General features: G+C 42.6%; 1 protein-coding gene across 1 annotated transcript; it reads left to right on the top strand.

The window, feature by feature from the left end:
* The first annotated feature begins 1,314 nt into the window (after window positions 1-1,314).
* Window positions 1,315-20,607, top strand: c9orf72 (C9orf72-SMCR8 complex subunit). Its single transcript, XM_023951558.2, has 10 exons — window positions 1,315-1,490; window positions 2,232-2,708; window positions 5,594-5,689; window positions 6,123-6,187; window positions 12,030-12,102; window positions 12,293-12,409; window positions 13,167-13,396; window positions 13,503-13,560; window positions 17,003-17,112; window positions 19,926-20,607. The coding sequence occupies exons 2-10, from the start codon at window positions 2,262-2,264 to the stop codon at window positions 20,110-20,112; spliced, it is 1,383 nt and encodes a 460-aa protein (XP_023807326.1). The 5' UTR covers window positions 1,315-1,490; window positions 2,232-2,261; the 3' UTR covers window positions 20,113-20,607.
* Window positions 20,608-22,872: the final 2,265 nt, after the last annotated feature.

Consider the following 22,872-nt stretch of genomic DNA (forward strand, 5'->3'; position numbering starts at 1 on the left):
TGGGCTTTTGTGCGTAGGGTAAAAGTATGTAAAAGTTCGTTTTTAGGTGTGGAAGTCGACCCTCTGGACTTTTTTGAAACCATTTTTTGTATATTTCTGATAAACAACATGCAATCAAGAAATGTTCCGTCTTTATTAATATTGTAAGAATTGCTCAAATCACCAAGTGCTGTATAAAACTCTCACATCTCACACATGACTTTAAAAAATCATGGCGTTATCATTTCCACTTGAATTTTCCTGAGGAAAAAATGTACAGAAGGAGTTTAAAGAGACAGGATTTGTTTTTTTATATAGAGTTCAGACTAATTCAACAGACAAATTAGTGCAATTAAAGGAGCTAATGATTGTGTACAGATTAACTCGGCCTCATCAAGAACTGTGACTAATCAAAGTGTTTAGATTGGACTGCTAAGTTAGAGGATGCTCAGCATACAGGAGGCTTGCAGAAGGACTGGGCTCAAACACCTGGAAAGCCCCAAATATGCCAGCCTCCAGCATGTCCATTACCAGTGTGGTCTGAGAGATTTACAGTCTTGGATTGTAACATCCTACAAGAGCCCTTACAAGGAATCAAAGCCACACATGGAACCAGAATAATTTAAAGCACTTTCCATACAAAGAGCAATATATCGACTTTTCGCAAAGACTGGCGCAGAATAACATCCGAATGGATGTTTTGATGTAGTTGCAGTGCATAATTCACCCTGACTGATTTGTTTGCGAGAGCTGTTCAGCTCCTGAGTAATTGAGTCTCTGAATTGCTGATGAGCCATTTAAAGCCAAAAGCATCAGCCATCTCTTTGGAGACCATGAGAAATAATGTGGTGGGTTTGTATGTGTACAATGTGCGGATGAATACACAGCGCAGAGTATCCGTGTGAAGCCAACTGTGAATCACTTTTTAAACCGACTGGCTTCTGTGGATGTGGGAAGGAGGGTGCTTTCTGTCAGCAGTGAATAAGCCTGACCTTCATGTGCTAAAAGAGCAAGAATCAATTAAAAAAAATTGAAAATGTCAAAAATATCCTACAGGAAGAAAATAAACCCTAACAATTGTTAATGCATTTCAAGCTCTATTTACATCTACAGCCAAATAATCATTAAAAAACAGATTTACTGCTGTAAATGTCACAATTTGAGAAAGAAACAATGATAATCACGTTTTGCCTACAGATATGTTCATGCATATGATCAATTTTCATGCACATGAATTTAAATACCTAATTTCTGCAGGTGGTCCCCTCCCTGAATAATAATGACATCATGCACTCGCGGCTCACTGCCAATTTCAGCCGCTAGAGGTCGCCAATTCCCCCAAAACAAGCCAACGTCAATCTGACGTATGAGGAAGTGTTAAAGCAAATTTAAAAAACAATGGGCTTGCAGCTCGTTATTTGGGAAAACGACGCTTAAAAATATAGATTTATTGGTTCAAAAAATTCACAAACTCTTCTGCTCGATATCACCCAAGGACAAAATAGGAGCAGGTGAGTGGCAACAAGGCGGTGTCATGACCGCGAGGGTATTTATTTAAACGGTTTAGCTCGTGTTATTTAGCCCGCTAGTTTTTTTAAACATTCACTCCGTTATTGTGTCGTTAGCCTCACATTTTCACATTTAAGTGGAACAATGAAGTTTGAGAAATGTACAAAGACGTCTGCACGTGCCTCTTTTTATGTAACACTACGTCAGTAGTAGAAAATGCTGGAAAAATCTCAGTTTATCGTGAATAATAAATCAGCAAACAAGTTAGTTTCCTTTTAAACATTTCTTCTCTTGGGTACACTTCAAAGAGGTTTGTCAAATGGTATTGTTATGAATTACTTCATAGATATCTAATACTACAATATTATGTCAAATATGTGTGCTGCTACATTTGTAAATGGCAAAAATAAGTGTGACATTTATCTAATTTGCCCTCTTCTAAACAGAAAGTTGTCAATATTTGAATTCAAGTTTGTCACACAGAAATGAGAAACATTCTCCAAAAAATGTCACATGATTTGTTTCCCATTGTTGGAAAATATAATCCTTCACCATGAAACCCCAAAACTTTCACTTCCTCTTGAAAACTTTTGTAGGTTTCTAAAATTAATACGAGTCTTTGTGTTTAGATTCCTGATCACCTTGTATAAACTAGACTTGTAGTCTTAAAATCAATCCTGAGTATTTCTTGATTTTGATTAACAACAGGGGTTGTTTTTGTTTGGTTTTGCTGTAAACTCCAGCTCAGTGTCAGGACTGTCCTGGTTCGTCTGATGTCTTCTGGCTGTCCTCCTCAATCCCCTGCCGTGGCGAAGCAGGAGGTCGCCGTGGACGGAGAATGCCCTCTTTTGGCCGCCACCTTTGCCTACTGGGACAACATCCTGGGCCCGCGCGTGCACTACATCTGGGTTCCAAAGGGTGACCAGCTGATGTTCCTGAGCGATGGAGAAGTCACCTTTCTGGCTAATCACACGCTCAACGGGGAGATCCTTCGAAGCGCAGAGTGTGGCGCCGTGGATGTGAAGTTTTTCGTCCTAGCAGAGAAGGGCGTCATCATCGTGTCGCTTATCTTCGATGGCGAGCTGAAGGGGGATAAGAACACATGTGCTTTGTCCATTATTCTGCCTCAGACCGAGCTGTCCTTCTACCTGCCCCTGCATGCTGTCTGCGTGGACAGGCTGAAGCACGCTGTCCGCAAAGGCCGCATTTGCATGCAGAAGGTAAGACGAGCCATTTTCAAAATATTGTGTACAGTTTTTATCAAGTAGATATTGAGACAATTCATTGTTTTTTTTCACACTGCATCAATTTTGGCATAAAGACAAAGATAGATCTTCAGGATTTTCAGTGGAGAAGGAGGAGTTCATTCATTATATTAAAGTGACCTTTATTAAAGTGACCTTTCGATGTGGAAGAGAAGCGGTTCTACTCTGAGCTCTTTACGGGTGACAGGGCTTCTCACCCGATCTCTAAGGGAGCGCCCAGCCACCCTATGGAGGAAGCTCATTTTAGTTGCTTGTATTCAGGACCTCGTTCTTTCGGTTTATGTCCCAGAGCTCATGACCATTGGAGAGTATTGGAACGAAGATCAACCGGTAAATTGAGAGCTTCGCTTTCTGGCTTAGCTCTCTCTTCACCACAACGGACCGGTACAGCGACTGCATAACTACGGACGCTGCTCCGATTTTGCCTGTCAATCTCACGCTCCGGTCTTCCCTCCCCCGCCAACGAATCCAACTCGCCACCAGGTAGTGATTGATGGACAGCTCTGCCCCTCTCTTTACCCGAGTGTCCAAGACGCAAGGCCAAAGGTTGACTGAAATAATTACAAAGTCGATCATTGACCTCCTGCATAAGGTGCCCTGATGCCACATGTATTGATGGACACCCTTGTGCTTGAACATGGTGTTCATTATGGACAAACTATGACGAATACAGAAGTCCAACAACAAAACACAGCTCGGATTCAGATCAGGGTGGCCATTCCTACCAATCACGCCCCTCCAGGTGCCACTGTCATTGCCCACGTGGGCATTGAAGTCCCCCAGGAGGACGATGAAGTTGTGGCGCTTTCCAGTACCCTTTGAGAGACACCAAGAATGTCGGGTACTCCAAACTGCTGTTTGGCTCGTAAGCCACAGTCAGAGACCTGTCCCCCACCCGAAGACGGACATCCACCGGGGTAAACTCCAACACTTGGTGGCTGAGATTGGGCTCACGAGTAAGCCCACACCAGCCTGCCGCCTCTCAGCATGAACAAGTCCAGAATGGTATAGAGTCCAACCCCTCTCTAAGGACTGAGTTTCACAGCCCAGGCTATGTGTGGAGGTGAGCCCGACTATATTTAGCCGGTACCTCTCAACCTCTCGCACAAGCTCAGGCTCCTTCCCTCCCAGAGTGGTGACTTGTCATATCCCAGAAGCCATGACTGACTATTGATAACCGCGGTGATGAACCACCAGGGGGCGCGGTGTCGCGGTTAACCGCAGACCACCCCCCCCACCCCCCCACCCCCCCAAAAAAAACAGAAAATCCCCTGGCGGCCGCATCAGAAGTAAATACAACGTATTTTCTTTATTAACAAATAACAGTAACAACTAACTACTACCTATCTATCTAATGAACTAACTATATAGCCTATATAGGTGTTGTAGATTGACTGTGTGAGTCAGCGCTGTGTGTTGGGCAGTGCGTGTTGATTCCTCTGCAGTGGACCGCTCTCTAGCTGCATGTAAGGCTTCACCTGTGCTCTCTGGTACAGACTCCTGTTCAGAATATTATATATTGCCCAGTAATAAACAGACTGCAGACACTTTGTCACCTTTCCGCTGGCCATGAAGCCTGACACCCATGAAGAACGCGGGGCAGGAGGCCTTTATTCATACAGACACGTAACTTTGCGCCTCACAAAATAGTTCCCAAACAAAACATGTAGTGATATTCATGGAAATCTAACAGTGCGCGTTCATGTTTGGGTGTTACAGAGTGACTGAGAACAGTAATAACCCGCCCCTAATACAAAATCCTCCGGCGGGCGGCCATGTCGCGCGCACTTAACGCACGCATCTTATAACGGAAATGAATACAATGGAAATTAATAATTAGAACGCAGTAAATTTGTCGTATTTCCTCGCGAGACGGAAACTTCGGTTTTAGAATGAGGATGTGTGTTTCTGAAAGCGCACGCCTGTGTGTGTAAAGGGAGCCTCGTGTCACGTGCAGCGCAGAGCGCGCGCCGACAACAGACAGTGACAGGCGCGGTGGGAGAGAAGGAGAGAATAGTCTGAAGGAAAGAAGGAAAGTCTGAACACAGGACTAGCAGAAAAAGGAAATTATCAGCAAAGATGAATGTGTTTAATGTGTTTATTATAGTTCCAATCAAGCACGATATGCTGAACTTTAAAAAAAAAAAAAAAAAAAAAAAGTGCGGTGATGCGGTTATCGTCACAGCCCTAATTGGACTGGGCCCTTTTAAAGTCTCCAATGGGAGGTGGTCCCATGAGAGAGTGGTCCCATGTCGTTCCTTCGGGCTGGGCCCGACCAGGGCCCTTGGGGTCACCTAGGAACCCCAACCCCAGGCTTGGTTCCAGAATGGGGCCCCGGTGACGCCAATCCAGGCGACGTAGCTGGGTCCTTGATTGTACTTGTCATAAGGGGGTTTCTGAACCGCTCTTTGTCTGTCTCGTCACCTAAGACCTGTCAGCCATGGGAGACCCAACCAGGAGCTTAAGACCCAGACAGCTTAACTCCTGAGATCACTCAAGTTCTCAAACTCCTCCTTTGCGTTAAGGTGGCGGTTCACGAAGGAAACTTATGAACGCAAAATCAAAGATGGAGAGAAAGCAAGATGAGAGACAACAAATCTGAAAACATTTTAGTAGCAAACGCAAACATGTATTTTGAAAGCAAAGAAAAAGATTTTGACAGCAAATATTTTTTTTGAAAGTAATTTGAAAGTAACTGTCCTTTTCCAGGTCCAAACAAACCTAACCTGTAAATCTAAATATTTAGAAGTAAACAATAATCACTTTTAGTTTTGATCTCATTTAGCTGAAGGATTTATTCAGGCTAGTCATTTTTCTTTTCCTTTCTCTTTCCCCTTCAGGGCTTTAACATCATAGATGTTCTAAGCTCAGAGATTGATCCTATAATGAAGCTGCTGGCCTCAATGAAATCTCACAGTGTGCCTGAAGACATAGATGTAAGTAACTGACATGGAGGGGGGTGCACTGAATGTTTTACTGTTTCGTCAAAGAAATTGCATGGATAGAAATGAACATAACACATGTTTACATAAAATATAGTTTCTCCACTGTTTGTGTCCCAGATGTTTGACAGCCAAATGGAAAAAAAATATAAGTTATTTTTTCATCTATCAGTAATGGGAACTGGATTTAATCATAAAACGTAATTTAAAAAAAATGTTTGTATTGTTTTTTTCTTTTATTTTTTGTAATGTTATATTTAAGTGAATTAGGAAAAGCAGTTTCCTGTTATTTTTTTCTTGCCTCCTGTCTTGTTTCATTGCAGTTCTTTGAAATGCTCCTGTGAGGACATTTGTCTTTGTTGTAGTCTATCCTTTTTTTTTTTTTTGTTCTCCATCACTCGTTTTGTTTCTCTCCTGATGTGAGCAGATAAAAGACACCGTGCTAAATGACGATGACATCGGAGACAGCTGCCATGAGGATTTCCTCCATAAGTAAGCGTTCTGGTACAGTCTAATGGAGACAGATGATGAACAATGGCTATTTAACACTTGACAACGCTTCAATAAAGAGTGATGGCCCTCCACTTAGCTGAAGTTATCTCCAGAGACAGCATGAAGGCCAAATTCCCTGTATGGAAGTCTGCTCCGGCTATTAAGGTCCAAATTAATCAAAGCTGGTTCATATGGCAATTTTTTTTCTGAAAATGACAAACCATTTGGGAACTCCGATTGCTTGTATGCATGAAAGTGTTTGCTTAGAATGAAATGAATCTTGAATACATCTTTTGCTGCAACCTTTGACCGGCTCACAGTCAGCGTCTGCATTAATTCTTTTCTTTTCCTCTAAAACCGTCATTGTGGAGATAAAGTTTATTTTTATTCCTAAAGGTTTTCTCTTCAATTTTATGCCAACCTAACAAAAGAGACATTGCAGTTCTGCATCTGTTAAACTCTTAAAATATTTTATTAAGACATGCTTTACTTTAAAGCAGGGGTTCTCCAAGTTTTTGTAGCGGAGGGCCAAATTAGGAACTCCATATTAGACTGGGGGCCAATTTTGGTGAAAAAAATGGATAAACAGAAAAAGTTGTTTTTAATAGCTTTATTGACATATTGTCATTTGTACAAATAACCATCCAGATGTTTTCCCAGTTTCTGTCGGAGGTTGCTGCCCAGATCTTCTACTCATCTAGTAATTGTATCATTTGACAGACTTTCTTTTGTTGTAGACAGACAATGTCAGCTACTTTCAGCATACATTCTTTTCCAAACTCTCCGTCACTGAAGGGCTTGCTACGCCAGGCCATTTCCAAATCAGAATCAGAAATAATTTATTGATCCCACACCACACGTGGGAAATTTGTTTGTTACCATAACAACTGATAGGGGGAAAAAAAGACTAAGAATAATATAAAATAAAAATAAAAAACAAGAACAAGGAAAATGTGGTATAATTTAAAAAGCTATATACAAAACAGTGCAGGTAAAGAGATGTGCAAAAGAAATGTGCAAAATAGAGAAGAAGAGAAAAAAAATGTGCAAAGGTTATCTTTCCATAGTGAGTTGTTGTACAGGGTTATTGGATTGGGTATGAAGGATTTCTGGTACCGGGCAGTTTTGGAGCGGAGCTGTCTGAGCCTTCTAGAGAAGGAGCTCTGCTGTTAGTCCAGAACAGGGTGGAGAGGATGCTCTGGGTTGTCCATGATTGAAAGAAGTCTGTTCAGTGACCTCCTCTCCATCACTGTTTCAAATGTGTCCTGTTTGCAGCCAATGACAGAACCCGTCTTCCTGATCAACTTGTTCAGTCTGTTGGCGTCACTGACTGCAATACTGCTTCCCCAGCAGACCACAGAGACCACCACAAATCCACAACGTAGCTAGCTTCCGTCACGGCTTCGATGGATTTAACCATTTTTGTAAACATCTGGTGTGCAGCATAGCCTCGTTGTAGTTGTTGGAGCTTATTTTTACGCTCCTTGCCGGTAAATTTGTCATAGTTTTTATGATTTGTAACATAGTGACGATTTATATTGAATTCTTTGAGCATTGCATTTACCTGCTTGCATATCAAGCACATGACTTTATCCAGCCCTTGAAGAACGACAAAGTAAGCATTTGTCCACTTAGCTTGAAAGCGCCTTTTCTCCTCGCCAACACGTTTTTCCTCAAAGGAAGCTGCTCTGGCTCTCTTTTATGGAGGGCCACAAAAAAATCATTCCGCAGGCTGCCATTGGCCCCCTGGCCGCACTTTGAGAACCCCTGCTTTAAAGGAAAATTTTTTAAACTCCAATCATCTTTTGATCTATTGCAAAAGCGTTCCCAGTGATGCTTAAAGGGACTATACCATGTAAAATCAATATTTTGAGCTTTTAAGTGTATTATAATGTTCATTGCTCACGACAAATAACCCCAAAGTGGTTTTTATGATCCATTCACGCATTTCTGAGCATTTCTCTAAAAACCTACGCTTTGAGCACCAGCCCCTCCCAACCCACAAAAATTACCGGGTTCTTGGGAGGTGACTTGGATCAGGGAGAACCGCCCCTTCCAGGAAGAGTCTGTGCTGCCAGCACCGCCCCCATGACTTACATACACACCCACTTTCTCTGCAGACCTAATGGTTCCTTTTATATGCACAACATGCACATCACAACATGGAAGTTGTTTGTTTTCGTGGGCGAGACGCAGACACGTCTCCGGCTCTAGGTTGATGTCATAAAATGGGCGGCACCCTCAGGTGCCTCAGAAAACGAGTTGTCTTCCAGGTTGTAAAAAAGCTCAAGAAATAATCAATATTTAATTAAAAAATTACCGTAGTTATTTTGTTTGCCAAAGGTAATGTATTACCATACACTGATATTGTTTACTATAAAACGCTTCAAAATAGCATGCTGTAGGCCCCTTCATATTTATGATTATCCTGTTTTCAGCTTCTTCTTTCTCTTTCGGCTTTTCCCATCAGGGGTCGCCACAGCGAATCATCCTTTTCCACCTCACTCTATCATGGACATCTTCTACCCTAACATTAGCCAACTTCATGTCCTCTGTTAAGACATCCATGTATCTCCTCTTTGGCCGTCCTCTTGCCCTCCTGCCAGGCAGCTCCATCTCCAACATCCTTCTACCAATATATCCACTATCCCTCCTCTGAACATGTCCAAACCATCTCAGTCTGGCTTCTCTGACTTTGTCGCTAACACAGGCAACATGAGCCGTCCCTCTGATGTACTCGTTCCTTATCCTGTCTAACCTGGTCACTCCTAAGGAGAACCTCAACATCTTCATCTCCGCTACCTCCATCTCAGCCTCTTGTCTCTGTCTCACTGCTACCGTCTCTAACCCATAGAGCAGAGCTGGTCTCACCACTGTCTTGTACACCTTTCCTTTGAGTCTTGCTGGCACTCTTCTGTCACACAACACTCCTGACACTTTCCTCCAACCGCTCCAACCTGCCTGCACTCGCCTCTTCACCTCTTTTCCACACTCCCCATCACACTGAACTGTTGACCCCAAGTACTTAAACTCCTGCACCTTCTTCACCTCAGCCCCCTGTAACCTAACGCTTCTACCTTGATCCCTCTCGTTCAGACACATGTATTCTGTCTTACTACGACTGACCTTCATGCCTCTTCTTTCCAGAGCAAACCTCCACCTCTCTAGCTGTTCCTCCACCTGCTCTCTACTCTCACTGCAAATTACAATGTCATCCGCAAACATCATTGTCCAGGGAGATTCCTGTCTTACCTCATCTGTCAGCCTGTCCATCAGCATAGCAAACAAAAAAGGACTCAAAGCTGATCCTTGGTGTAGTCCCACCTCCACCTTGAACTCCTCTGTCTGCCCTACAGCACATCTCACCACCGTCATACTTCTCTCATACATGTCCTGAACTACTCTGACATACTTCTCTGCCACTCCAGACGACCTCATACAGTACCACAGCTCCTCCCTCGGCACCCTGTCATACGCCTTCTCTAAATCTACGAACACACAATGCAGCTCCTTCTGACCTTCTCTGTACTTTTCCATCAACATTCTCAAAGCAAAAATGGCATCAGTGGTGCTCTTACGGGGCATGAAACCATACTGCTGCTCACAGATCTCCACCTTCTTCCTAAGCCTGGCTTCCATTACTCTTTCCCACAGCTTCATTGTGTGGCTCATCAACTTTATTCCTCTATAGTTGCTGCAGTTCTGCGTGTCACCCTTGTTCTTAAAGATCGGAACCAGAACGCTTCTCCTCCATTCCTCAGGCATCTTCTCACTCTCTAAAATCCTATTGAACAACCTTGTTAGAAATTCCACTGCTGTCTCTCCTAAGCACTTCCATACCTCCACAGGTAGGTCATCAGGACCAACGGCCTTTCCGCTCTTCATCCTTTTCAGAGCCTTCCTAACCTCATCCTTTCCAATCTCTGCTACTTCCTGCTCCACAACAACCACATCTTCCTCCCTTCTTTCCCTGTCATTTTCCACGTTCATCAGCTCCTCAAAATACTCCTTCCATCTTTTCTGTACACTCTCCTGGGTTGTTAGCACCTTTCCATCTCTGTCCTTAATCACCCTTATCTGTTGCACGTCCTTCCCATCTCTGTCTCTCTGTCTGGCTAGCCTGTACAAGTCCTTCTCTCCTTCCTTTGTGTCTAACCTGTCATATAGCTCATCGTAAGCCTTCTGTTTGGCCTTTGCCACACTCTACGCTGCGCTTCCTTGTACTCCTGTCTACCTTCCTCAGTCCTTTCTACATCCCACTTCTTTTTAGCCAACCTCTTCCTCTGGACGCATTCCTGTACTTCCTCATTCCACCACCAAGTCTCTTTACCGTCTTTCCTCTTTCTAGATGACACACCTAGCACCTTCCTACCTGTTTCCCTGATAATTTCTGCTGTAGTTTCCCAGTCATCTGGAAGCTCATCCTGACCACCCAGACCCTGTCTCAACTTCTGCCTAAATTCCTCACAAGTTTCTTCATTCTGTAGCTTCCACCACTTGGTCTTCTTTTCTGTTTTCCCTCTCTTCTTCTTCCTGACCTCCAGGGTCATCTTACACACCACCATGCGGTGCTGTCTGGCTACACTCTCTCCTACCACCACTTTGCAGTCAATAACCTCTCTCAAATGACCTCGTCTACATAGGATGTAGTCCACCTGGGTACTCCTACCTCCACTTCTGTATGTCACTCTATGTTCCTCTCTCTTCTGGAAGTAAGTGTTGACTACAGCCATTTCCATCCTCTTCGCAAAGTCCACCACCATCTGTCCCTCCAGATTCCTTTCCTTCACACCAAACCTGCCCATCACCTCCTCATCACCTCTATTGCCCTCACCAACATGCCCATTAAAGTCTGCTCCAATAACAACTCTCTCTCCTCTGGGGAAACTCTCTATGACCTCATCCAACTCACTCCAGAATCTCTCCTTCACTTCTAACTCACAGCCAACCTGTGGCGCATACCCACTGACTACATTCACCATCACCCCTTCGATTTCTAACTTTAAGCTCATCATCCTGTCTGAGACTCTTTTCACCTCTAGAACACTGTTTACAAACTCCCCCTTCAGAATCACTCCTACCCCGTTTCTCTTCCTATCAACACCATGATAGAACAGTTTGTATCCTCCTCCAATACTACGTGCCTTGCTGCCCTTCCACCTTGTCTCCTGCACACACAGTACATCTACCTTCCTTCTCTCCATCATGTCTGCCAGCTCTCTGCCTTTCCCTGTCATTGTGCCTGTTTTCAGCTTAAATGTAAAAAATGTCATTTTCTAGGACATAGTTTCTGCAGAGCGGCAGAAGTTCATTAGAAATTCACCTCTGAGTTGTGGGCGAGACTGTTGGCGCGACGCAAACCCGCCTCCTCTTCCCATCACCCATCCGTTTACACACTCTCCTGTTAGCTTACAGCCCCTCACATCCCCAGCAGTACTGGCGAGCAATATCACAGCTGGCACAGTTTTGATCCAGATTCCAGCTCAGACAAGGAAAACGAAGACTTACACGGATCTATTTGTCTGCAAGTGGATGCATGCGAATGAAGCGGAGCAGGAAGCTTGTAGTCCCCCCTGCACATTTTCTATGTGACAAACACGATCATTTTAAAATGTCCATTTTTTTGTCTGCTCCTGATTAACAACGGTTTGAATAAAGAAATACTCAGAAATGCAATTTCAAGCTTAATTTTCTTAGAATATGCGCTCCATCATAAGGAAAAATGCCTCAAGGTGTTAAAACACCAAAAACACCATTATCATGGGAGTGGGTCTTTTATTAAATCTATATTTATTCAAATATCTAAGTTTTCTTTATTGCTTTATTTGTCTTTTTGCCACAGAGCAATCAGTTCCCATCTGCAGACGTGTGGCTGTTCATTAGTAGTCGGTAGCAACCCAGAGAAAGTCAATAAGGTGAGTTTATTAAAAGGGCTATTACCATTTTAAAAATTAATATTATAATGGGAGGACAGTAAATCTGTTGAAATAACTGTAATTTCCAGCTTAGTTTGAGCTGTAGGCAGTCGAAAGCAGGTCTTTATGAAAAACTTGGTGGATGAAGTAAAACCTTTCTTTTTTTGTGCTTTTAAACTTCCTCTTTCAGATCGTGCGGACTCTCTGCCTTTTTCTCACCCCAGCTGAGCGAAAGTGCTCTCGCCTCTGCAGGGCCGACTCCCACTTTAAATACGACACAGGCCTGTTTGTTCAGGGTCTGCTCAAGGTATCTCGGTTGCTGGTTTTTTATGTCTTCCTCTGGTTTATAAATGATCTCTCTTTTTTTATGATTTGCCTTGCTGTCCTTCAGATGTTGCTAAACCTGATTGAAAGTGTGGAGTCTTTGAGGCTCTCTTAAATCTGTGAGACAAATGTTTCTTTGCTGGTGATGCCTTTGCTTAGTTGTGATGTTTGACTCAGCCGCTTGAGTTCTGCTGGGAGCAGGAGGCACAGCTGTGTTTAAAATGAATCAGCGGTGCCCTGCAGGTGTGTGTACTTGAGTGTCATCCTCATAAAAGGATGCAACTCCACTGAATTTGACAACATTTTAGCAGGGAGGTGTTTAAAAGGATTCCCGCCCACATGCTTGGTTAAATAATGAGGATGACTTAGCGATAAATTCTGTTTGTAACAAGTCCGAAAAAGTCTAGAAGTTGCTCGATCCCTTTGATGCTAATGTAGCCCGAAAAGAATCACTTGAATACATGATTATATATTGATTTGCTGTGCAGCTATAAAGAGCATATTGGATGAAGTAATGCATGTGTCTGAGTGGAAAAAGGTTGGAGAACAGAATTAAAGCTCTCCGAACTGCTCCACAGTAATGAAAATCATTTTTAGGGTAGATTGTAATGGATCTGAGTGATCTGGCATTAGTGTTTGGAAAGAGCGAACGATACAGTTAATCTAAATGTTTAAAAATGACACATTCATTTTAATAGATGTGCGTTCTGTGCTCACGCTCTTCTTGTTTTGCCGTTTAGGATTCCACAGGCAGCTGTGTCCTGCCTTACCGACAGGTGCTCTACTCCCCTTATCCAACCACACACATCGACGTTGACATTAACACGGTCAAGCAGATGCCACCGTGCCACGAGCACACGTACAAGCAGCGGCAGTACATGCGGCTAGAACTGAGTTCACTCTGGAAGGCGGAAAGCGAGGAGGACATTTCCCCAGACAACATCATTCACACTAGTGAAACCCCAGACCTGTAAGCTGCTACAGTATGCTGTCAGGTCAACTGTGTAGCCTTTTCCTGGAGTCTTTAATTGTTTTGATTCACACCTGAAATGCCGTTTTCTTTGTTTTTATGACAGGAATATTTTCCATGACGTCATGCATAAAGACACTCTGGTCAAGAGTTTTATAGACGAGGTAAGATTAGGGCTGCAAGCGTTTGTTGAAAGTCCCACTCCAATCCTCTTTTGATCTATTGTAAAAGTGTTCCCAGTGGACTTTTTAATTATGATTATGCCGCTTTTAGCCAAAATCATAAAAGCTATACTGTTTTTCCAGAACATTGTGTTTGCGGAGCAGCAGCAGTTCATCAGAAATTCATCTCTGAGTTGTGGATGGGAATGTTGGCACAGAGTGAGCTCCCATAGCTGAGAGCTCTCTGTTTACACACTCTGTCGCTAGCTTACAGCCCCTGATACCCCCAACCGAGCAATTGGAGCTATCCAGTCGCACAGTTTTGAGCCAGATACAAGCTCAGACAAGGAAAACATATTAGTACTTGAATCTGGTCGTCTACATCACAAATACAATTTTTTTTAGATGAACTTTTTTTTGTTTCCTCCTGATTCACAAGGATTTGAATAAATAAATACTCAGATATACAATTTAAAGCGTAATTTTCTTTTTCTTCTTCATCAGGAAACTGCTATAAGAACATGTTAAAAACACCATTTCCATCAGAGTGGATCTTAAGGACAAATTATTCAAGTTTAAACCTGACAGTTAAATTATAGAAAGTAAAGCAGCTTGACTCCTTTACTTTATTCTAAAACCACAGATGCCTTGTTTTATAGTTTACAGACTGTATAAAGTCCTTGCAAACAGCTCTCTAAACAATATCCACTTATAAATATTTAGATTGTGCATCGCATCAGGGACGAAGTTTTTGCTGTGTCCAGAATTGGTGTTGAATTTAAACATCCACTTCTCTGATTCAGAGAAATTTGTCAAATTAGCTACATTTGCTCCAAAGTGGCACAAACGTCAACATTAGCATATTCATTTATTCAGGGAGAGAGGGTCATCAAATATGCAAATTTTGCAGGTTCAAGGAGGTGGAACAACTAATTGTTTTGGTGACGAGCCTCTTGAAGTTGTTCACGCCCACAGAAAATAACCTTTGGAGAACTTTTAAGCACCGACCTTTTTTAATTTCCCATATTAATTCTGTGAAGATGAGAGCAACTTCAAATGGTTGAGGGATTTTTTTAAATTGGCTGGTCATATTTTTGTCTGGCAGTTGTTTACTTATTGTGGTGTGTAACATGGACCTATTGACTTCCAAGCACTGATGCAGAAACATAGCTTAGTGCTGCTTAATCTAAAATTCAAAGGTTGGAAAATAGAAACTAACACACCACATGAAGTGAATAAAAAAAAGGATGAAGAAAACTCTGCTAATATAGAGTGTTAGGACAACAACACACCTGTCCCTCCTGACTAATCACTGTCTGCCCACACAAAGTAGTTCAATTTTTTTCTTGATGGATGTTGTTTTAGCTTTGCAATGGGAGCTGTTTTATTAAAAGTTGCTGCACTTGCATAACCCAAGCCTTAGTCACATGCACCTGAACGGACGCGTGCGTCTGGCTGTTCTCTTGAGGCTCGTGTGGCCTCCTTAACAGACATGAAAATGGAGCCTATGACTGTTGTGCGTGTTGAAAGGGTATCATGAGAGCCTGCAAGTCACCTGCAGAGCCTGCAAGTCACCTGCAGTGCCTGCAAGTCACCTGCAGAGCCCGCACGTCAACTGCAGGGCCCGCAAGTCACCTGCAGGGCCCGCACGTCACCTGCAGAGCCTGCAAGTCACCTGCAGAGCCTGAAAGTCACCTGCGGAGCCTGCAAGTCACCTGCGGAGCCTGCAAGTCACCTGCGGAGCCCGCACGTCACCTGCAGGGCCCGCAAGTCACCTGCAGGGCCCGCACGTCACCTGCAGAGCCCGTACGTCACCTGCAGAGCCCGCAAGTCACCTGCAGGGCCCGCACGTCACCTGCAGAGCCCGTACGTCACCTGCAGAGCCCGCACGTCACCTGCAGAGCCCGTACGTCACCACGTCACCTGCAAAGCCTGCAAGTCACCTGCAGAGCCTGCAAGTCACCTGCGGAGCCCGCAAGTCACCTGCGGAGCCCGCAAGTTACCTGCGGAGCCCGCACGTCACCTGCAGAGCCCGCAAGTCACCTGCAGAGCCTGCAAAACACCTGCAGAGCCCGCAAGTCACCTGCAGAGCCCGCAAGTCACCTGCAGAGCCCGCAAGTCACCTGCGGAGCCCGCAAGTCACCTGCGGAGCCCGCCAGTCACCTGTGGAGCCCGCACGTCACCTGCAGAGCCCGCAAGTCACCTGCAGAGCCTGCAAAACACCTGCAGAGCCCGCAAGTCACCTGCGGAGCCCGCAAGTCACCTGCGGAGCCCGCAAGTTACCTGCGGAGCCCGCACGTCACCTGCGGAGCCCGCAAGTTACCTGCGGAGCCCGCACGTCACCTGCGGAGCCCGCAAGTCACCTGCAGAGCCTGCAAGTCACCTGCGGAGCCCGCAAGTCACCTGCGGAGCCCGCAAGTTACCTGCGGAGCCCGCACGTCACCTGCGGAGCCCGCAAGTCACCTGCAGAGCCTGCAAAACACCTGCAGAGCCCGCAAGTCACCTGCAGAGCCCGCAAGTCACCTGCAGAGCCCGCAAGTCACCTGCGGAGCCCGCAAGTCACCTGCGGAGCCCGCCAGTCACCTGTGGAGCCCGCACGTCACCTGCAGAGCCCGCAAGTCACCTGCAGAGCCTGCAAAACACCTGCAGAGCCCGCAAGTCCCCTGCGGAGCCCGCAAGTCACCTGCGGAGCCTGCACGTCCCCTGCGGAGCCTGCACGTCATCCGCAGAGCCCGCAAGTCCCCTGCAGGGCCTGCAAGTCCCCTGCAGGGCCTGCAAGTCACCTGCAGTTACTTTAAAAAACTATTGTACTATCGTGAAATTGTATCGTGTTAAATCTGCATCAGAATAAATGCAATTGCTTCACTTATTAATCAGCTTTTTATTAGGTCAAGACATGGAACTCCACTGTTCGTTTGCTTTTCTACAAAAATATTCTAATTTTTTAATAGTTAATTTCATTTTTTTAAATAGTTGAGTTAATTCAAATAAATTTTTTTTATAGTTTATTTGCTTAACACAAAATCAGCTCAATGTCTGCTTAAAAAGGGAAACAGAGTAGAGAAATTAGTTTGAGTCTATGTTACATTTTTGACATTGTTTTATATTGATAATTGTCTTTTTGATAAATCATATTTGTGGAGCTGCAAGTTTATTATTTTGGGTCAAGTTGAGAACATGATTCATATTTTTATGTTTACCTTGCACACCATCACAAGTCTCCCAGGTTTTCCAAAACGTGTGATGGCATGCATGGTAGTTCTATTTCAGAACAAGAGCACACTAACACCGTGTAGCTTTGGGATTGAAGTTTTGGAAAATGAACTCATGGAGAAATGGACTTTTTTAGGGTTCAAAGGGTCTTAATACTTTGTGTGCTCATCATAGTAGTTGTTAGAACAAAGTCAAATCCCACTTTAGTCAAGACAGTGTCTTTTTTCACCAGGTGTTCATGCTTAAGCCAGGCCTTTCCCTGCGGAGCACGTATCTGTCCCAGTTCCTGCTGCTGCTTCACAGGAAGGCGCTCACGCTGCTCAAGTACATCGAGGACGACACGTAAGAGATCCGGCCGCACGCCTTAAAGCCTCTCCGCCCATGTGCATGGAAACGCAAAACAGAGTTTGGCTTTTTGTGCTTCTGTTTTTGCTTTTTCTTCTCCTGTAGCGTTAAAATAATACTAAAAACACTATGAATTATTGTAACTTATCATCCGATAAGACTGAGTGCGGTGAATTTAAATCACACAGGTGAGGCTTCAGAAAGCTTCAACAGAATAAAGACGAGTTCATGAACACCATGATTCTGGTTACAACTCCTCTCAGACTCGACGTGGATGAACAGAGGAGCTTTTTTCACATACCGGATGGAAATTCACAGAGAAGTAGACTACCCAGATTTAGTCCAGTGTGACTGAAAACATCTGATCAAATACTGATAAACAAAAGTATGTCAAGAAATATATCAAGTAAAATGAAGTATGGAAAACCGGACGAATGGATAGAACATAGAACCCAGGAAAGGAGCCGTTCTTCATGCTTTGTGTTGAAGCAAACATGACAGTGAAGGATGAAATCTACACATCTTTTATTGACCATAGCGGGACTATTAGTGAGGTTTTATTTGTATTGAAGCTAAAGAGGAAATATTAATGATTAAAATCAAGAAGGCACTTAAAGTTATATTAAGTATTTTTTATTTCTTTTATTTTTATTTTTTATTCTCTTCTTCTCACAATCAACATATTTTACCACAGAAAGACTGCATAATTTTTTTTTTTTTACTTTCTAATACAAAACTAAACAGATGAATTGCAAAGCTTGCAAAACAGCTAGCACATTTACTACTGGGAGATCATGTGCAGGTGATTTATCAAGCTCTTCACGGCGATAAGTGTGCAAAACGTATAATGAATTGATGCAGAAGCAAAGCAATTTCCCCCCTAATTTGTGTCAGACGTGGGAAGGAACTGGTAGGAAGATCCTAGTTGTTGAGCCGCACAGGCTGATGAATCCTCGCAATCATCCCACAATGACGACTTCCCCGTCTCTACAGCAGAAGAAAAATGTCTGGAGCCCAAAAATGATGCACAGCACATTCTATAGCTGAAGGCATTGGGTTGAGGCATCAAAGTCCATTCAGGATTTTGGTTATAATAGGGTAAAAAAACAAAACAACGATTTTATTAAATGGATGTTAATTACAATACTCCCCATGTTAACGTGCCTTGGAGGCACGTTAACATGGGGAGTGGGGTCATCTGGACCCCACAAGATAGCAGCACAAGGGTTAGGAAGGTGCAAATACTGGGTCCTACTGACAGTGCAAATGCTGCACACGCTGGGTGTGCAGATGATCCGTACCTTACATAGGATACCCACACAAACTACACTGTCTAAGTTCGTAATTACTAACACTCAGGCTAAGGAGCGCTCAAGAAGAGTGCACTAATCACTTAAACAGCACTAACAGGCTCCCTACGAAGTGTGCAGGATTATGGGGGTTTAGAAAAACAGAAAAAAGTTTTCGACGCGCTTCTGTCTCACCTACTTCCCCCTCACTACCACCTGTCAAATCAAATCAACCTTTATTGATATAGCACTTTTACAACAACACATGTCTCTCAAAGTGCTGTGCATAAAATACAATAAAATTTAAAAACAAGATGACAAGACAAACAGTGCCGACAAGCCCCCCCCCCCCCCCCCCCTCCCCCCAAACACACTCACACACACACAAAGACACACATACGCACACCATAATAAAAAGTGATAAAATGATGGAATGTAGAGATCTGGCTTTCTCCTGATGTGGGGAAACGATATTTTGGGGACATGTCCACACCAGTGACCCCCCCCCCCCACACACACACACACACCCAAGTTCACAGAGAACACTACCACAGAACCCCCCAGATCCGATCAAAAGAGTCAGACCCGGGAGATCCCATTGCAGCGACCCCGTTCACTGAGAAGGGTCCGTCACCGATGTGGAGGATCCCACCCGCAGTTTGCCTGTAGACAAACTGCATGAACATTTTCACCCCACGCCCCCCGCCGAGTGGTCTACATTCTTGATATTTCGTGCGGGCTACCAGCTGGCCCCGTACAGGTTTGCCCACTTTGTGGCCGCAGACAGCCTGTATCCACCTGTAAGGGCAGTTGTGACTAAGCTTTAAGGCCGGAAATGCTACCTCTAGTGGTTAATGCACTTTGAAGTTAAACACCATGTTGAAAACCAGACCTGAAACTTCACTCTCCTATTGAACTGAAGTAATTGCTGCAGTGAATGGAAATGCACACATTTTTTTTTTTCTACCTATTCATGCTTAAAGCCCATCAAGGTTACACTAGCCTCTTTCTGGCTCGGCTCCAGAGAAAACTTCACAAATACCATCAACTCATTGGAGATTTTTCAGTCCATTATGCCTCTCCAGCTGGCCTTCCAGTGTCAACCTGCTCGTCGCTCCATCTGGCTTTGACTCATCTCCTTCTGTTCTCTACAGCAGTGCACAGACCTTCAAACCTTTGTTCCCAACACAGAGACGGGCTGTTTTTTCCCCCACCCCCTCACTAACATGCTTACAAGGATGTCAAGTGACTTTGTTTTTTTTTAATATGTGCTTAAATAGATTTTTGTATATGAGATGACACTATACAAGTCGAATCATAGAAGCGGGATTGTTTATGTTCGTCCTAACAGCCTACGGTTTTCTTTTATAAGTTGCAAGATCTTGCTGCAGCATGCATTATTCATTCTGCCATTGCTGCTCATGGATCCAACTTAACTGAATGCGAGGCAAAATTTGCAGGTATTGGTTGCACACATGATACAGTATCTCTCACTTTTTATTTTTTATATTCTCCTGACAGCCAAAAGGGCAAAAAGCCGTTTCGATCGCTGCGTAACCTAAAGACGGATCTGGATCTGAAAGAGGAAGGCGACCTAAATATCATAATGGCTTTTGCCGAGAAGCTGAAGTCCGGACTCCACTCGTTTGTGTTTTGGAAGCCGTTCTACACCAGCATGCAGGAGCGAGACGCGCTCACGAACTTTTGATTTAGCTCACTTGCACTTTCATGTCTTGTACTTTGTCAAGTTGTTTGTATTCCCACAGAAAAGCTGGAACATTGATCCACCGCTGTCATTAACCAGTGTTGGATTTCAATCAATACAGATTGAATGCTGTTACCCAAAAAATGTTACAGCTGTTATAAGTCTTTAGGATTTCATGCGTGTCTTATCAACAGTAATAATGACTTGTTCTGAGATGGAATGAATTCATAAATCGTACACTTTTTAAATGAGGGTCTAAATTAAATATTATGTTGACTCAGGTGCCCGTAGAAGAAGAAAAAAGGTGATATTTAATTTTAAGGTTTCTTGTTTAATTAATGCCTGTGTCAAATCATTTTAGTTGACCTTTTGACATATTTGTATTTATTTATTTTGAAATGATTCTAACATGTTCTGAATGATAAGACCTGACCTGTGACATCACAGGTTGGAGAAGTTGACAAAGTACTCTGAAATAAAACCATATAAGGAAGAGCAGGTTATTTGTCTATGTGGCTTTATTAAAACTCATTTCTTCTGCATACATTTTTTTGTCTCCTGTCACTTGAAGATTCTCTAATTATAATTTGTTTACTGGAATCAATGTTAACTGAGTCTTATTTTGACAGGAAAGTACTGGTGTGGCATTATTTTCTCCTCTTTTTTTAATCTGACATTTTCTCAGTTGGGTAATGATGGAATCATTTAAATGGTTTATTATCTGCTATTTAAATGCAGCATTTTTTAGGCATGTCGATAAATCCAATTAAATGATCAGACATTGCAACTAACCAACGTAAACTGTTGGTTAATATTAACTTCTTGGCCCTATATAACAATTCACATAAGAAGAGCAAAATCAATGTCATTAATTAAACAATTCCATCATTTTTCTTTTTATCAAATGGAAACATTAACTTCGTTTTGCTGCCTCGTTATTTATGTAGAACTTGGGTTTAAACACCCACAACTTTTATACTTTTCTAAACGACTATTTTTTATAAGAAGCATTCTAGTTTTAAAACATGCCAGTACGGTGAATACTTGAGCCACACAGATTTATCAGAAAAAATCTGGGCATAAGAAAAAAAAAATTGCCTTTTTATGTCTGTAGAGAAAGATTGGAGACATAATACATTAATTACTTCAATATTAACACTTAAAATGTTTCTAAATAATAATGGGTATGATAATAAGATGATCTCATTGATCACAAAACATTCTTAAAAGTAGCATGTCCAGTAAAAAACACATTTCTTTTTGTGCTAAAATGCAGATTCAAATAAAGAATTTTCCTACAAACATTTTGAATTTTAACATTTATTACCCAAAACCCAAACTAGCAACTAGAAATGTGAAGGCTTAAAGATTTTGTAGCACCTGAAACCCACAACGGATTGAAAAGTGTTTTTTTTTTTTAAGAAGATATTTAAGAAGCATTTGAGTGATAAAATCCAATTTCTCAGCTGGAATGTACTTTTTCATTTTTTGGTGTAAGATTCTGCACAAACAAGTTAACTGGAAACACATCAGCAGCTTTGAGACATTGTAAACCCAGTGGCTGTGTTGCAAAGACACACACAAAAAAAATTGTGTTTCATAAAGCAAGAAATAATTTTTCTCATGTAGAAAAGAATTACTCTGCAACCTATTTCAATTCATATGTGGCCATCGTAAAAGGACATTTTCTATGTAGCTTTTTTTCTGAAGCACTGTAGGTAAATGGAGCAGTTAGAATAGCCCCAGCTGTCCGTAGTTTCCTCCAGAAAGATTATAGACATGTCTTCTGGAAAGCCTTGAAGTACTTTATGTTGAAAACAAGAAAAAAAAAGGTAAAGGATCAGTTAATTCAGCAACAAAACTATTGAAAAAGTTTTCAAAAAACAGAAAATATGAAGCCTACATGTGAACCAGTTTAAAAATACAGATAACTGATTAACTGTGAGGTAAAGGCTTTGAGGTGGATGTTGGTTACTTTTAAATCACAATTTTTTTACTATGATATACTCTGTAAATACTTTGGTTTTTCCTTTTCATTAAAAAAAAGAATCAACTAAACAGCAAGTTTTAATATTGTATTTTGTGATTAAATTATTTGATAAGTGTTGGAAACAAGACAAAGTCAAATGCCATAACAAAAGTAGCTGTTATTGCCTCTCCCTCTAGGGGGTAATCCTATGGAATTACCCCATGTTTGCACATCTGATTTGGCTTCAGTTTGACATCCTTCTTGACCCGACCCCTGCATTTACCTGGATTTGAAACAAGCATGTGGAAACAATGGGAAATGTATTGTACAGTTGTCATAACCTATGTATTCGTATGCATCTCAGATCTATGTGCATGTTTAACTTTTATTGTTTTGTTGCACTTTACTCTTGTTAGACAAGAACTGCATTTTGTTACCTTGTACCTGTACATGTCTATTAACAATAAAGTTGAATATAATCTGATATAAAGTACCTGGTGGTCTCAAAAAGTCTTCCATCCAAGGACAAAACAGCCCCAACCTCACTTAACTTCTGAGATCAGGTGTTTGAGGTGGCAAACCCAAAATAAAAGTATGTTTGCACACTTTATAGGAAATTGATTATTTTGGCCATATAAAAATTTTATCCTTAATTGCCAACACAAAGCCATGTAAACTTAATTGGATATTGGAAATAATGAAATTAGGTGATGGATATGTGTGTAACAAGGGAGGGCGTGGCCTAAGGAAGTCAACATATAAGGTGTGCATAATTGTTTGGCAGATTCTTCTAA

The sequence above is a fragment of the Oryzias latipes genome, chromosome 22 (assembly GCF_053564925.1).
Source record: "Oryzias latipes strain Hd-rR chromosome 22, Olatipes_Hd-rR_3.1".
Lineage (NCBI taxonomy): Eukaryota > Metazoa > Chordata > Actinopteri > Beloniformes > Adrianichthyidae > Oryzias > Oryzias latipes.